The sequence below is a fragment of the Eubalaena glacialis genome, chromosome 14 (genome assembly GCF_028564815.1).
Source record: "Eubalaena glacialis isolate mEubGla1 chromosome 14, mEubGla1.1.hap2.+ XY, whole genome shotgun sequence".
Taxonomy (NCBI): domain Eukaryota; kingdom Metazoa; phylum Chordata; class Mammalia; order Artiodactyla; family Balaenidae; genus Eubalaena; species Eubalaena glacialis.
In genome coordinates, this window is record NC_083729.1 from 26,302,124 (window position 1) to 26,319,076 (window position 16,953).

At 34.1% G+C, this 16,953-nt stretch overlaps 1 protein-coding gene across 1 annotated transcript in view; it reads left to right on the forward strand.

The window, feature by feature from the left end:
* Positions 1-16,953, forward strand: part of BIRC6 (baculoviral IAP repeat containing 6) — a 242,855-nt gene that overhangs the window by 50,317 nt on the left and 175,585 nt on the right. Inside the window, 6 exon segments of the mRNA XM_061168520.1 lie at positions 3,482-4,876; positions 9,011-9,160; positions 11,456-11,681; positions 13,519-13,679; positions 14,704-14,835; positions 15,318-15,449. Coding sequence (XP_061024503.1) covers positions 3,482-4,876; positions 9,011-9,160; positions 11,456-11,681; positions 13,519-13,679; positions 14,704-14,835; positions 15,318-15,449 — 2,196 coding nt within the window.

The window sequence follows — 16,953 nt, forward strand, 5'->3', positions numbered from 1 at the left end:
ATAGTGATATTAACATCTGTTTTTAAAAATTTGGGGAATTGATTAAGATAAAAATACGTAAACAGATTACCTGGGAAGTAGCCACTATTTTAAAGAAGTGACCATTGTTAAATTCTGGCTATTTTCTAATGTCAAATGTCATGAAATAAGGACATATATGACTTATTACATCTCTTTAGGGGAGACTTGGTTTTGTATAGTTCAGTTGTTAAAAGTTTTGTGTCTAAAGTTAGTATAGAGTAGCAGGTGCTCTCAATTCTAATTTGTTGTAAAATCTTTTTAAAGCCACCAGACAGAATACTGCACTGATTTTTGGGTTAACCCTCATTTGTCTTTTAAGGTAGTTCTTAGCAATGAAAAAAATCAAGAAAAATGTAGGAAACTGCCCCGAATAATATACAAATGTGTAATTAGCTCTAGGAAAAATAATTGATTACATTAAAAAAATTTAGTCTAATGAAGAGTGCTCTTTTCCACTTTGTTATCCCTTTGCAAAAGAAAGGGCTACTATTACATTTTGAAAAATCTGATGAAGAATAATACATTGGTCACTGGTTATCTGGAGATCTGGTTAGAGCTTGAACTCTTGCAAAATAAGTCTTTGGTCTTGTCAAGTCACTTAAACTCTGGGCTTCAGTTTTTCCTTTGTCAAGTGAAGTATTTGAACTAAATTTTCCGTTTTCTGCTCTTAATTTTTTTGATTCTAGCTATTATCCTTTCCTTTGTATGCTGTGGCCTAGCTCTTTCCTCTGGGTCTAAGGATCTCAGTAGGTATTTTTGTAATTATAGTACTTATATATTGATCTATTTCCTTATCCCTTTTCTACCTTTATCTTTTTCATCTATGCCTGTTTGATCTTTCACACTTCCTTTAGATTCTGTAGTCCTGTTTACTTCACTTCCCACTTACCATATATTTTTGTTGACTCTTTTTATGATACCTCATTCAGGGTTGGGAGTGGTGTCCTTATGTAGTATAAAAGGTAACCATGGTAAGAGAAAAAAATCCTTCCACTTCAGAATTTTTAATTGCCTCATTTGAGGTTATGTAAGTAGTTCATTCATTTATAGTAAAATATGTATCTTCTAAGCTAATTCTTTTATATTGAGAGACTATTGGTGAATTTGGGAGGCTTGTGATATTAATGGGAGATGTATTTTCTTCCTGAAGTATCTAAAGTAAGTCATAGATGCTATTTCAAAACTTAAATTTACTAACTCCAAGTTCTTCCCGTCAAATTGAATGATATGGTCTGAAAAATTGTAGAATATATTTCTTAATTTCAAAAATGTGAGTGGAGACTAAGAGACATTTATCTGTTTTTTAGTTGAAGGTTATGACTTCTGTAAGTAGATGATGTCAGAGAGAAAAGTTTGCTCTTTGGTTCATATATCAGAATTAAGGGTACATACCTTCTTGTGTAGAAGGAGAAGAATGTTTGGCAAGAGATTGAAGAACAGTTCAAATTGAAATTTGATGGTTTTAGGAAAATGCCTAATGTAAACCTCTGGCAGTTTGGCTGGCAGAACTGTGGGTTGACACTACCTAAGTAAGCAGAATAGAGAAAGGTTTCCCAATATGATTATCTGAAGAATATTATACTGCAGGATATTTGTAGGTATGTTCTGTAAAAATTTATTTTGTGGTCCAACAGTTTTGAGAAGTTCTGAGACAAGTAAAGATAACAGTTTTCCTTACTGCAGTATTTGACAGTGGTCGTGCTTTGTCAATCTTCTGAGGAGAATGTACTGCATACGCTGTTTCCTAGACATCGATTAAATAGTTGGGAAGAAACAGAGTAGTAATGCCACTTGTTATATTTTCTTTTTTAATGGATAATCTCATCTCACATGTCTTTTGAATATTGTCTTAAATGTGTGTTAATATATGTAACTTATGGTTAATTTACTTTGTTTTAATATGTACATAGACTAAAATAGCTTTTTCTTGGCAATTTCCTGCCATAACTGAAAAAAAAAAATCAGTTAAGTAAGTTTCAATTTAGTCCAATAGATAGTTAGCATCCTCAAGATTTATTACAGTGTATTGCATGTTACAAAAATCTCACTCAAAATAATGTTTCAAATTTCAACCTCATATCTAAATGAGTAAATTCGTAAAGTAAATATATAGAAATATTGCATGGCAATATAAAGGCTGCACGTGAATATAGTCAAATGAGTGGTTAAACAGCTTCATTAGTACAATTAAATTGTTAAGTTTATAACTAAAGTTTTTTTCTGCTTTGCTAGAAATGGATTTAGTTTTAGATGATAATAGTGACATTGTGTGAAATGAGAAGTTTATGCTCAGAAAATGGGAAGTCTAGATAAAGCTGTCCGTGAGCATTTTGAAGATATTGCTTATGAAATCGTTAACAAAAATGGTGTAAACAGAGCTTTCAGTGTATCTCAAGTGTTGGATGTTCCATGAATCTCTGTTGCTCATTCCTGTACTTGGGTAACTTTCAAACCTCCATGCAATCACCTTGAGTTATTTTATACTTATTTCCTTACTCTTCTATGTTCTTCTTAATCTAAAATTGTAAAACCAATTCCAGTTTTTTTGGTATTTACACAAGTTACATAGAGTGACCTTTACATTATTATTGCTAATAATGTTGTTGCCTGATAGTTTGTGCTATTGAGGAAAAAAACAGATTGGTTGAAACTTTGCATTCAGTATCAAGAGATTATACCTGGTTTAGAGGTTGACTGACATCTACTTCAGGGTTTTGTGTTGAGAGAGATGGTGTTTTTGGAGCATTGAGACTGAGGAATGACCTTTATACTATTTGTAAGGGGACAGCTTGAAGATCACACGGTAGACAAAAGGTCAGTAAGGGTAATGTAATGTAGTTGACTTGAAATGAACTAAAAATGAGAGGATAATACAGAAGACACTTATTTCACTTAAAGTGACAAATTTTGGGAACTTTTTTTTCTAGTTATTTTTTTCTGAGCTGAGGTTAGAATTAAATTGCATACTGTGACGGTCAACTGATAGTTAGCATGGTGGGGTGGGAGAGAGGTGATGAACTGAGATTACAGTAATGTTTCATGGATATTCTTCAAAGTGCATAAATGACAGATGCATAGTATTGAGTGTATTTTTGGTTTAGAGTTGAAGGACAGAAATCTTTTATTTTGATACTAATAATGTCTTTGTTCTTTAACCCTTTTTTTCTCCTTTTTTTTTTTTAAAAAAAAAAGAAGGATTTTGCTCACAGATTGCCAGGAGAATGTATTCTGAATTTAAAATGATTTTTGAAACTCTTTAATACCTCTGTGGTTTTTCTGAGTAGATTCATCTCAGGTTTGATTAAATTTCCTTTAAAAGGTCTTAAATTCTTCCACTAGTGTAATTAAAATGCACCAACTGGATGAGTTAAAAAAAACGAAAATTAATGAAAATGGTATACTACAGATTTTGATTTATATTCACAAGGCCATTTGTAATGAATATTGTTCCTTTTCAAAGGGCATGCATCACAGAAGGAAGCCATGGACGTGAGCCTTGATATAACAGCACTCAGCATCCTCCAGCAGCCAGAAAAACTTCAGTGGGAGATTGTTGCAAATGTGCTTGAAGATACTGTTAAGGATCTTGAAGAACTTGGGGCAAATCCTTGCTTAACCAACTCTAAGAGTGAAAAGACAAAGGAAAAGCACCAGGAACAACACAACATTCCCTTTCCATGTTTATTAGCTGGAGGTTTATTAACATATAAATCTCCTGCTACCTCACCCATTAGTAGTAATTCTCACAGGTCACTGGATGGTTTAAGCAGAACTCAGGGTGAAAGTATATCAGAACAAGGGTCAACTGACAATGAATCCTGCACTAATTCAGAATTAAATTTTCCTCTGGTAAGAAGGACTTTACCCATTTTGCTTCTTTATAGCATCAAGGAATCTGATGAGAAAGCAGGAAAAATCTTTTCACAGATGAACAATATAATGAGTAAAAGTTTGCATGATGATGGCTTTACAGTTCCACAGATTATTGAAATGGAGCTGGATAGTCAGGAGCAGTTGTTGTTGCAGGATCCTCCTGTGACTTACATTCAGCAATTTGCAGATGCGGCAGCCAACCTTACCTCTCCAGATTCTGAGAAGTGGAACTCTGTGTTTCCCAAGCCTGGGACTTTGGTTCAGTGTTTGAGGCTGCCAAAGTTTGCGGAGGAGGAGAATCTTTGTATAGACTCAATAACTCCTTGTGCTGATGGAATTCATTTATTAGTAGGACTGCGGACATGCCCTGTTGAATCCTTGAGTGCAATAAATCAAGTAGAGGCCTTGAATAATTTAAATAAGTTAAACTCTGCACTATGTAATAGACGGAAAGGTGAGCTGGAATCAAATCTTGCTGTAGTGAATGGTGCAAATATTAGTATAATCCAACACGAATCACCAGCAGATGTACAGACTCCTTTGATAATTCAACCTGAGCAGAGGAATGTTAGTGGTGGATATTTAATACTTTATAAAATGAATTATGCCACTCGGATAGTGACTTTAGAAGAGGAGCCAATAAAAATCCAACATATCAAAGATCCCCAGGACACAATTACCTCGCTCATTTTGCTTCCACCAGATATATTGGATAATCGAGAGGATGACTATGAGGAACCTGCTGAGGAAATGCAGTTAACCTCAAAGAATGGCATTGAGAGAGAGAAAAAGTCTGATATTTCTACTCTTGGACACCTGGTAATAACCACTCAGGGAGGATATGTAAAAATATTAGATCTTTCAAACTTTGAAATTTTGGCTAAAGTGGAACCTCCTAAAAAGGAGGGCACTGAGGAACAAGACACATTTGTTTCTGTCATTTACTGCTCGGGCACAGACAGGCTGTGTGCATGCACCAAAGGTAAGCTATTGATTGGTTTGGTTCTTCTACAAATCTTATAAAATCAATGTATATGGCATTCATTTATGTGCCTACTTAGCATGAATTTTAGATCCATATAGATGGAGAGAAATTTATTTCTTTTATAATGAAGTGGTAAATCTTTCTACTGTTTTAACTGTTTTTAAAACTTTTTTCTACTGCCCTAGGTAAGGATTCTAATTTAAATAAGTTAATAAGTCTCTCAGAAAGTATCTTCTCTGCTTTAACCTCAAGAAAATAACCTGCTGTTGTTTCTGTGAGTCCTGACTCTGCATCTGCTCAAATTTGTGGCTTTGGACAAGTTACTTTAAACTCAGTAAACCTTTGTTTCTTTATATATAAACTAGGACAAGGCAGCCTATTTGCAGGCTTGATAGAATGAAATGAAATAATGTATGTAAAGTTTCTGGCACAAATACATGTCCTTATTTCCTTCTGAAATAAAAGTATTTAGTAAATAATTATTAGTTTTGCCAAATAAGTTTTTCTTGTCTTATTTACTCCTAACCTTTTGCTGATAGTGAATCAGTTTTGCCACATTTGAGGCTCCATACAGAGTAACAGATAGTGTTACTAAGGAGTCACTGACACTATCAGGCAAAATGAATTGATTGATTGTTTAGTAGGAATTTAGGGCCAGGAAATATTTGAAGCTTAAGTAACTATTACCAATGCTTGGCAGAGGAATTGGGTTTGGGAAGAGTTATGCATCTCATTTGTGGTTCTGGTAGGAAGTAACCTGAAGTTTTCCTCTCTTTAAAAAGATTTTAAGAGTTTGGCTAAGAAGGATAATGGTGGACGTAGTGGTGTGGATTGCCTTCTTTGAAACACATCTAGTGAAATAACAAGGGGGAAAAAAATCTTCAAATAACATCAAAATCCAACTAGATTATTTTAAAAAATGAGCAGTGTAGAATAACTTTAGAATAATAGAACTTTCAGAAAAACCATTAAAATACTATGGGGTGTCAAGGATAATTTGAGCTTATTAATCATGTATATGCCAGTTCATTTCTGTGAGAGTTTTACAACTCTGTTAATTTGTTTAGTCATCACACCAACTTTATGAGTTATGTACTGTTACTGTCTCCATTTTACAGATAAGGAAACCAAGGGAAAGAGGTTAAGTAACTTGCCTAAGTCACAGAGCTAATAAATGACAGAGTCAGCGTTCAGACCTGGGCAGTCTGTCATCAGAGTGCTTAAACTACATTAAACTGCCAGAATGTAATAAAAGCAGAACACCCATACATTGAATTTTTTGGAATATTTTAATCTGAAAGATTTAAAAAATGAAAACAATATAATTTGCTGTAGGCCATCCAGAAGTGGAGCTGGGTTTGGAACCTGAGTTACCTGGTCCCAGGGCACATATTCATAAGATACTAGTAGTTTCCACAAATGCAATCAGAGTTTAATTATTTGATTTATTTGATGAGATAGCTTTTGGCAATTCAGAGGAGAAGTAGTATTTAAGCTATGAAATAGATTAATGTTTTCATGGAGTTTGGACAATGAAAATTTCTAGGAAGTGATCTCATGTGATAGAATTTATTTAGATGAATTGAAGGACAAGAGAAAGCCTGAGAAGTTAACCACTTTAAAAATTATCCCCCAGTTCTTTAAGGGTTGACTGATCAAGATGCATTTGAAAAGATGAGATTAATAACAATAAAGAGGACAGAAAAGTTGATGTTTTAAAATGTGTGTATGACAGTCCATAAAGTAGATTTTTGAAAAGCACTCTAGACTGTAAATCAAATGGATTTGACTCTGTCTTATGAGTATATTCAAATAGCATAAGAGTCTTTCTCATGGAGAAACATTGAGTCTTTTGATAAAAATCTACAATTAATGTTATAAGTTAAATTTATTTATTTTTTTTGCCGCACCACACGGCATGTGGGATCTTACTTCCCCGACCAGGGATCGAACCTGTGCCCTATGCAGTGGAAGCGCGGAGCCCTAACCACTGGACCACCAGGGAATTCCCTATTATTATTATTTTTTGATGAGAACTCTTAGGATTTACTCTTAACAACTTTCATATATAACATACAACTATTGATCTGTTTTTATTTCACTGATTCCTTCTACTGTCATCTCAAATCTGCATCGAGTCTCTAGTGAACTTTTTCATTTTAGATACTTTTCAACTCTAGGATTTCCCTTTTGTTCTTTTAAAATAATTTGTTTCTTTGTTGAGATTCTTTATTTGTTGAGTCATTTTCACCGTTCGTTCTTCTAATTCTCTATACCTGGTTTCCTTTTATTCTATAAAATATTTACAATAGCTTCTTTGAAGTATTTGTCTGCTAAATCTAAATATGGGCGCTCAGAGATATTTCTCATTTTGTTTTTCTTGAGCATGTGTCACTCTTCACGTGTTTTATAATTTTTAATTTAATACTAGACATTTTAAATAATGTTGTAGAAACTCTGGACTATGATTTACCCCCCTCTGGAGGTGGTTGTTGCATTGGTTATTTGGTAACCCACCTGGACTAAATCTGTGAAATCTGTTTCTTTTGCAGTGAGCAGCCACTGATGTTTCTTTCATTTTTTTCCCCCTCTGGTTTTTATTTATGTATTTATTTTTAAAAATTTATTTATTTTACGTATTTATTTTTGGCTGTGTTGGGTCTTTGTTGCTGCGCGCGGGCTTTCTCTAGTTGCGGTGAACGGGGGCTACTCTTTGTTGCTGTGCATGGGCTTCTCATTGCGGTGGCTTCTCTTGTTGCGGAGCACGGGCTCTAGGTGCGCGGGCTTCAGTAATTGTAGCATGCGGGCTCAGTAGTTGTGGCTCACAGGCTCTAGAGCGCAGGCTCAGTAGTTGTGGTGCATGGGCTTAGTTGCTCCGTGGCATGTGGGATCTTCCCGCACCAGGGCTCGAATCCGTGTCCCCTGCATTGGCAGGCGGATTCTTCACCACTGCGCCACCAGGGAAACCCTCTGGTTTTTATTTTTAAGACTTGTTTCTTATTTGTTGCCTCTCTGTCCACCTAGTTTAGTATTCAGCCAATGATTTTGATAATTGGTTGTGACGAAACACCTTTACTGGTAAGGTTGTGTTCATGTGTGCCCTGGCTGTTATTTTCTTTATTTTTATTTTCTCTTGTGCCCTTTCAGGTCTTTTCTGCATAGGCATGGGGACTTGGTTGACTGAGAATGTGTTGATGGCTTGGACCCCATCTGGTCTTTGCTGCACATATTTGCAACCTCTGATCAATGTGGGATATGTGGAATGTTTACCAAGCCCCCTATGTTTCTCTCACTTCTTGTAATTCTTTGTTAATCTCCCGTTATTTCTAGTGTTTTGCTTGCCCTACACAGGGTTCTGACTTCAGACAGTAGAGTAGATGGGCCTTCTTTTCGCCACTGAGCCACTTTAAGCCGACAAGCTTTCCAAATCAGTGAATCCCCTGTGGCAGTAGTAGCATATCTGCTGGTTTTCAACGTTTGACCCACTCTGTTTAAATTACAGTTTTGTCCAACTTTATAGATGCTTTTCAGGAATAAGATTTTTGTCTTCCTTATTATTCTGTCACGCTGGAAGCGAATCTCCAAATATTCTTGGTTTTTTTTTTTTTGGTCTTAAATATTTGCTAAGCTCGTTTTCCATTTTATTTTCTATGATAGAAATATGAAAAATAGAAATTTGATTTGATTTCATTTTATTGTGAATGCTTCAAAAAATTAAGAATCTTTGTTCAGTTTTGTTACTGCTGTGATTAAGAGATTGGGCTGTGGATTCCAATATAGCTAGTGCATCAGTTTCCTCATCTGTAAAGTGGCCACAATTATACTCCCTACTTTAAGGTTATTTGTGAAGACTAAATGAATTAAGCATTTAAAATAGTGTCTTACACATGTAAGTACTAGATAAATAACTGTTTTTACATATGTTTATGTATTTGCCATTTTCATCATTAAATTTAATTTTCCTTGACAGTTTGATTTCTGAATTCTTAGAGATATGTCACTTTGGTAGCCCTCTTTTTTTGCCTTTTGAGTGATATTAAAATAAATTAAGTTTCTTAACTAAGTAGTATGCACTTGTCTGTTTACCTATTTTTCATGTACCTACGTTGATGGAATTTTACTACACTGTAGGTGGTGAGCTTCATTTTCTCCAAATTGGAGGAACCTGTGATGATATTGATGAAGCTGACATACTAGTGGATGGATCTCTTTCTAAAGGAATAGAACCGTCTTCAGAAGGTTCCAAACCTTTGTCAAATCCTTCAAGTCCTGGCATTTCAGGTATGGTATTAACTTTTTAAAATGATTCTTAAAAATGCAAATTCTTGTGATGTTCAAAGTTTTCTGAATCTTTCTTGTATAATCTTAAACATTATTTCATTTTTTATAGTCAATTTTTGGTTACTTTGAGAGAGTTCATTTCCTTGTTGACATTCTCTTGCCAGGCTTGTTTTTGTATATTGTTTATCACTGTTTTTTCAGTAGTTGGAAAATGTTGTAAACATTAAAATAAGAAATGGTTCTCAACCTGTGGTAGGTTGACCAGTTTTGGTGAAGTCACCTAAGAGGTAAAAACATTATTTTGGTCGTTAAGGAGCTTTCGGTCTAGTTAGGGAGCAACAAAGCATATGAAAAAGAGAAGAGTTCATTAAGTAAGTGTAAAATGAGTGAAATGGCTAATATTACTAATATTACTACTGTAATAAAAATGCTGAAAAAATATTCTTTCCCGGGGGAGATATATTCAGACTCTCATTGCCCCATTGTGAACCTTTAGATAGGTTTTGTTTTGTTTGTTGTTCTTGCCTTTTCTCCTATCCATGTTCTCTACTGCCCTCCAGAACTTGTTTTTCAAAAGAAGTAATGTTAGCATTGTTACTCCTGCTTAAAAATCTTTACTTGCTCTGTGGGCTAATAACTCTAGTCTTTTTCTCAACCTCCAGTTATAGGAAACTTTTCATGATTTCTTAAGTGTATTCAGTTTCGTGCTCTTCATATGTTACACTAAGCTCTCTTTCCTTATCCTTTCCCTATACCACAGTCCTTTTGTACTTCCATTGTGCTGTTATGTTTTATTCTTAGCACTTCCCACATTTTATTCCCCAAACCTAGCATTTAAAAGAAATTTAATGAATCTTTAAAGAAAAAATATGTTTAAACTCAAATGTATTCCAAACAAATAATACATGAAGTTGGTATTTGTTCTTCATGAATACTTACATTTGTGCATTTGATCATTCTTCTTTGCACCAAAGGGAAACTTCTAGTGATTACTAGTATAATATATCTTAATTTTAGTGATTACTTGTATAATATATAGCAGTCTTTACTACCGTAAGGCAGGGTTTCTCATTCTCAGCACTATTGACGTTTCGGACTAATTCTTTGTTGTGGGAGGACTGTCCTGTGCTGTATTAGCAGTATCTCTGGCTTCTACCTACTTGATTCCTGTAGCACACACACTTATTCTCAACCAAATGGCCTTGGGGAGGCAAGATTATCCTCTGGTTGAGATAAAGTGACTCATGTCTCTTGCTATGTATAATTAGACTTGATTGTCTTGATTAACTACACAAGTTGGTTTAAAAAGCTAACATATTGAATGTTTTCATATTTTATAGGGTATTGGTGTAATAAGAGTTTTCATATAAATTCCATAAAAATACTATTTAGTAAAGATGAATTAGATTATAAAGAAATAAATAAAGAAGGAGCACTGATATGCTGTTAATGTTTACAAACAACATTTAATACAGTTTCAGTCAGATTTTTAAAAGCTCTAAGCTTTGAGGAAAAATGTAGTTTGAAGTACACTTGTAATAATTTTATAGAATGCAGTGTAGACTTTCTTTGTGAAACTATTCTAAACTTACCAGATTTCATATTTTAGTCTTTTTTAAAAGTTATTTTTGTTAATTGGAATAAGAACAACAGTTTTTCAGCTTTGTCCTATGTTAGGCATTTCACAGATGTGAATACATATATTTGTAAAAGCAAACTAATCTCTCTGAAGCAGGTTGTTACTCTTATAATACTGGTATGTATACAAGGTATTCTTAACTACCCCAGAAGTGGAAAAAATGCTGTTTAAGCTTTTGGTTTGTAAGTATTTGTTTGCCGTCAGTATAGCTTTGACTTCTTAAAAATTACTTTTTAATAGAGTAAAAAGGGGCAGATATTATGTGCTTGCAGATGTTTAGCATTTTGTTTTGTAAATAACAAAGAGTAAAAGTTAATTATTGATCTGATGTAAGTCAGGCTTGCATTTCAGCACCACTACTTCTGTTGCCCTTGTTAACCTGGTGCTCATTAAAGCTCAGTCAGGGCTCTTCTAACAGGTTGAGTTTAGGTTTCTCCAATAAGTACCCTTTCTATAATTTAAAATATTCAAGATGGATTTTTCTTAATGCTAGTTATGTAGTCAGTGCTAGTTACTTTAGTTGTATATAGGTATCTGAGCCCACGTTATTAACTTTGAGGCTATTTGGTGAATGTTGTAATTGACTAGACAAAAAACATGGATTAAAACTTCTTTTTTTAAAATCTATTTCAAATTCTACATTCACTATTGTTAAGGAGTTGATTTATTGGTGGACCAGCCATTTACCCTTGACATCTTGACGTCTCTAGTGGAGCTAACTCGCTTTGAGACTTTGACTCCACGGTTTTCAGCTACTGTTCCTCCATGCTGGGTAGAAGTTCAACAAGAACAGCAGCAAAGGAGGCATCCTCAGCATTTGCATCAGCAACATCATGGAGATGCTGCTCAGCATACTAGAACTTGGAAACTACAGACTGACAGGTAAAACATTCTTCCAAGTTCATCTTATATATTTGTTAGAGACAACATAGAATTATTATATACGTTACACTTTCTCTTAACTTTTGCATATTAACAGCTTTGTTTCTTTCATTTGTCACCTTAATTTTAGAAATTCCTATATTCTTAGTTGTAGGATAAAACACTAAGAGTAATCCATAATTGCAGTTAGTTTGTTAAATAAATTTGTGGATTGTGTGACTAAATATTTAAATGTTTGTTTTGTGTAGGTACTTTTTTTTTTTAATATGAGTTTTCCTTTTTTCTGTTTTTTTAAAAATTTTTATTGGCGTATAGTTGATTTACAATGTTGTGTTAGTTTCAGGTATACAGCAAAGTAAATCAGTTATACATATACATATATCCACTCTTTTTTTAGATTCTTTTCCATTCAGACCATTACAGAGTACTGAGTAGAGTTTCCTGTGCTATGTAGTAGGCTCTTATTAGTTATCTATTTTATATATAGTAGTGTGTATTTGTCAATCCCAATCTCCCAATTGTGCAGGTACTTTTGAAGGCACTAAAAATATGGCTTTCATGGAATTTACATTCTGGTGGGGATAGACAGACAGTAGCAGATATCTACTATGTCATATAGTCATAAAAGCTCTGAAACATGTTAAAACAGTATGGTGATAGAATAGTTGTTAGGTGTGTACATGTGTGTGAGAGTGAGAGAAGGAGAGAAAATATGTGTAATATTTTTTATATAAGGGCCCTCAGAAAGGCCTCCATGAAGACATTAATTTGGAGACAATAGCAAGTACAGAGACCCTGAGAAGTATGTTTTATGAATTTTAGGAAGAGCAAGGACACTACTATTGGAGTGCAGTGAACATGGAGGAGAGTGGCAGGGGGTGAGATCAAAGGAAATAGTTGGTAGCCAGATCATGACCATCTTTATCATCCATAGTGAGACTTTTATGTTGAGTGAGATGGGAAGATGTTAGATGGTTTTGAATATAGAAATGATGCGATATAATTTATATATTAGAAGGATACATTAAGACTACTGTGTTGATAGTAGATTATGAGTGGTTGTGGTGTGTGTATTGGGGGGAAGTGATAGAAGCAAGGATTCTAACTTGATTGCTATTGTGGTAATTCAGGTAATTATGGTGGTGTTGATGGTAACTTGGACCATGGTGATAGTTGATGGAGGAAGTGAGAGGAGTGGTCACATGTAGTTTGGAGGTAGAAGGAATAGTGTATGCTAATGTACTGAGCATCTGGTGTGAGTGAGAATAGTTAAGGATGACTCTAATGTTTTGGATTGATCTAATTGAAAAATGCAATTTCTTTTTACTGATATTGAAGTTGGTTATCAAGTAATTTGGGTTTATTTATGATAAGTTTGAGATACCTGGTAGGCATTTGGATATGAATCTGGAATTTAGTGGAGTTTTATTTTTCAGCATATATGTAGAATTTAAAATCAGAGAATGGACATGTATAAGATATACAAAAAGTTCTTATTTTAAAATACAAATTCCTCTGACCCCACTCTTAGATTCAGGGTGGGGCCCATGAATCTGCACATAATTCTGATACACAGTAGCTCACACTTAGAGGAACAAGGGCTTTTTGGAATGTACAGTTCCCAAGGCAGGTAGAGATTCCTGAGGTAAGATTATTCATTGCCCTAAGTTTAATCTTTCTCAATAGAACTGCTTATCTTCTCTCCTGATCCGATTGAGAAGCACTAAGTTTTGTTGGAGGCAGCAAATCAGACTACGAAAGGTGATATTAGTGGTAAGATGGTTATGGCTGAAGAAAGATTTTCGCATTATTTATTATTTTCTCCCTTACTTGGCAGCAACAGCTGGGATGAACACGTTTTTGAATTGGTTCTGCCTAAAGCTTGTATGGTTGGACATGTGGACTTCAAATTTGTTTTGAACTCAAACATCACCAATATTCCACAGATACAAGTGACACTGCTGAAAAATAAAGCTCCAGGCTTAGGGAAAGTCAATGGTAAGAATGGATTAAATTTTACATTTGAAGATTTTATCTTGTAGTTGGTTTCTTAAAAAAACGAATTTTCAACTTGGCTGTCTAGGTTTGACGTCCCTCCTTGCCCCCCCACCCCTGTGCTATTTTCCTTCTTTACTTTCTGTGGTTCTATCTAGAAAAGTTAATCCAGAGAACATTTAAGAGCTTTTCAGTAACTCATTGTTTTTCAGACTTGCATAAACTTGAGTAATTTAATTATGGTTCTTGGGAAATGCAGTTAGTTCCTTTGTGAGTTAGTTTCACTTTTAGCATTACTAGACTTACGCATTTCTCTTCCTAAGAGGAGACTTGATTGGGAAAAGAGCTTTGTTATGGAGTCACATATTCTTTTAAGGTTATTAGTAAAACCCAGAATGTAATGCCAGATATATATTCATCTTTATCTTTCTTACAAGTTCCGAATTTGATATATTGAGTTATTAAAATAGATTGTACATACTTGGCATATTGGAAACTAGATGTTATTTCTCAGTGTTTTCTTCTTAATAGGATAATTTTAAAAACTGGGGATAATTTAAGAGTAAAATGGCTACTTCACACCAGGGGTAAAAATATTGAAACCTGAAAAATTTCCTATTTTACAAATATGTATGTATGTGTTTGTGTATATATGTGTGTTTGTATACATATGTGTGTATTTGTGTGTGTGTGTATTATTTTGAATCATGACAGACTCTGATGTAATTGGGATAGGACTTAGGTGTTGGTATTTTCAAAAGTCTACATGTGCGGTACTGTGTAGCCTAGGGTAAGAATTCTTAGTTTAGTTGCCAGCAGATTATTTCTTCAGGTGAATATCCACCATTAAAAGAGAGAAGAGTGTATGAAACAATTGAATCTAATTTTCTTCTTCTCCTAACAACCATTTTAGCATCTGTGATAAAAATCACTGCAGTTCCCAGTTTAACAGAGAATTTTAGAATTTTAGGCACATAAGTCATTGATATTAAGCACAATTAAGTTTACTAATATTTTTATCCTCTAGAAACAGCAGTAGATAGGCAGATCACCTTTCCTTTGTCTCCAGCTCTTAACATTGAAGTGGAACAAAATGGGAAACCGTCCCTGGTTGATTTGAATGAAGAAATGCAGCACATGGATGTAGAGGAATCACAGTGTGAGTTAAATTATAGAGCTGTTGTCCATGACAGTAAAAGGAGTAGTGATCCAAATGCATCATGTTGGGCAAAGATTTCCTCATGGCTTGCAAAAACATGGTTTTAAGAACACGGTTAAAAATAACCTATAATTCTGCTTTGGCAGTATGCTTTAACTTTCAGCTCATCTTTGTGAACACAGCTGCACTAATACTTGCATTCTTGTTTTTTAATATCTGGAGATTTGAAATCATGTCATGGTTCTATAATTTTTTTTTTAATCAAGGTGAATGTAAATAATATGGGAGTGGAAAAGCAACATAATATATCAGATAATTGATTATAGTTCCTTAGCATGATAGTGAATTCTTATTTGAACACATTCAAATATGGAATTTTGTGTGGTGCTGTTACATGTAAATGGGATGGATATTTGCTTATTAAATATTACATTTTAAATTATAAGCTAATTTAAAAGAAAAATGTGTATTTTTCTTTTTAGGTCTTAGATTATGTCCATTTTTAGAAGATCACAAAGAAGACATTCTGTGTGGGCCAGTATGGCTTGCTAGTGGCCTTGATCTATCAGGGCATGCTGGGATGTTGACGTTAACAAGCCCCAAACTTGTTAAAGGTGAAGTAACATATTTTACAAAAGCAGAATAAATAATCTCACAATTGTAAAAGTCGATTAGAAAAAACTGATTTCAGAAAAGTAAGGTATTGTTTTTTGGGGGACTTTTCATTAGTGATTCCATCAGTTTCCTGGTAGCTGAGGTAATTTCCTCTCATAAGTGATTATTGTTATGTGAAACTTCAGATCCTACTTTCTGTGTCTTGAAGGTCTCACTGCTTTTTAAAAAAGCATAAAGAAGATGAATGTAGGATGACTTAGCATGACATACAGAATTCTTCAAATAACCAGACATCATGGTCTGGCATGTTTGCCTTTTCCATCAATTTAAAGTCCTGTGTCTTCAGAGTGTTGTATATTATTATAATATCTTCTCTTATGGGATTTTTATAGAGGAGTTTTGAAAGTATCAGATGTAATGATCTGAGTGTCTTAAGCACAAATTTTAATTAATGTATATTTTATATCTTATATCTGTAAGATATTAGATATTGCAGTAGTAGGACATTTATTTCATCTTTGTATCTCAGGGGTGAATAAAAAAAGCCAACAAATGAGACACTCACCTTGATTGTTAAAGTAAAATTGGAGGTGGATAAGGTGTGGAGATCCTTCCCTAAACCAAGAAAATATCTGACCACCTAAGTAACAACTATTTTAATTTGTGTACATTCCCTTCATAATGTTTGTCCCCATTCACACACCTACCTTTAGTTGCAGACATAGTATATACACAAGTTTGAATATACTCCCTTGACTACATCTTATTCATTCATTCATTAACTTTATGAGACCCTATGATGTATTAGGCCACATACTGGGTTACAGTGGTGAGCAAAACTAATAACATCTCTTCTCTCATATTGCTGAGAGTATAAGTTAATTTTGTTGAATGAGAGTGTGAAACTGAAAATTTTATATGAAAATTAAAATGTTGGCTTTGACAAAATTGGGGATAAAATTATATAACATGTATTTCAAAAGACTCAATAATGTAAAAGTGTTAATTTTCCCAGAATTTAGTAGAAATGACTATTCCTCCCATCAAATTTCTAAAACTTTGAACTGGAGAAAATGATTGCTAAACTTTTGTGGATGAATAAAAGGATGATATTGGCCAGAGACATTTAGAAAAAGAAGATTGAGAAGGAGGGTCTTATTAGATTCTAGAACCTAGAATAATGCAGCAGTAAGAAGAATGTAACAGTGTGGCGCTAGCACAGTAGGCAGACAGATCAGTGGAAAACAACAAAAGTAGCTTTTGTAATTACAGAAGGATTTCATACCTGCTTAGGCAACAATCGGCTTATGGTTTGCTCATGGGTATATTAGTTTGAGGGTATTTTTGCAATAAATTTTACATATAGATCGTATAGTATGATCTCAACTTAGTTAAAACCATATAAAATGAAGCTAGTGATAACAACAACCAATATTTATCTAGTGCTTCCTTTGTGCCATGCAGTTATAAGTGTTTCAGTTACCTTTGAGGTAGGTACTATTA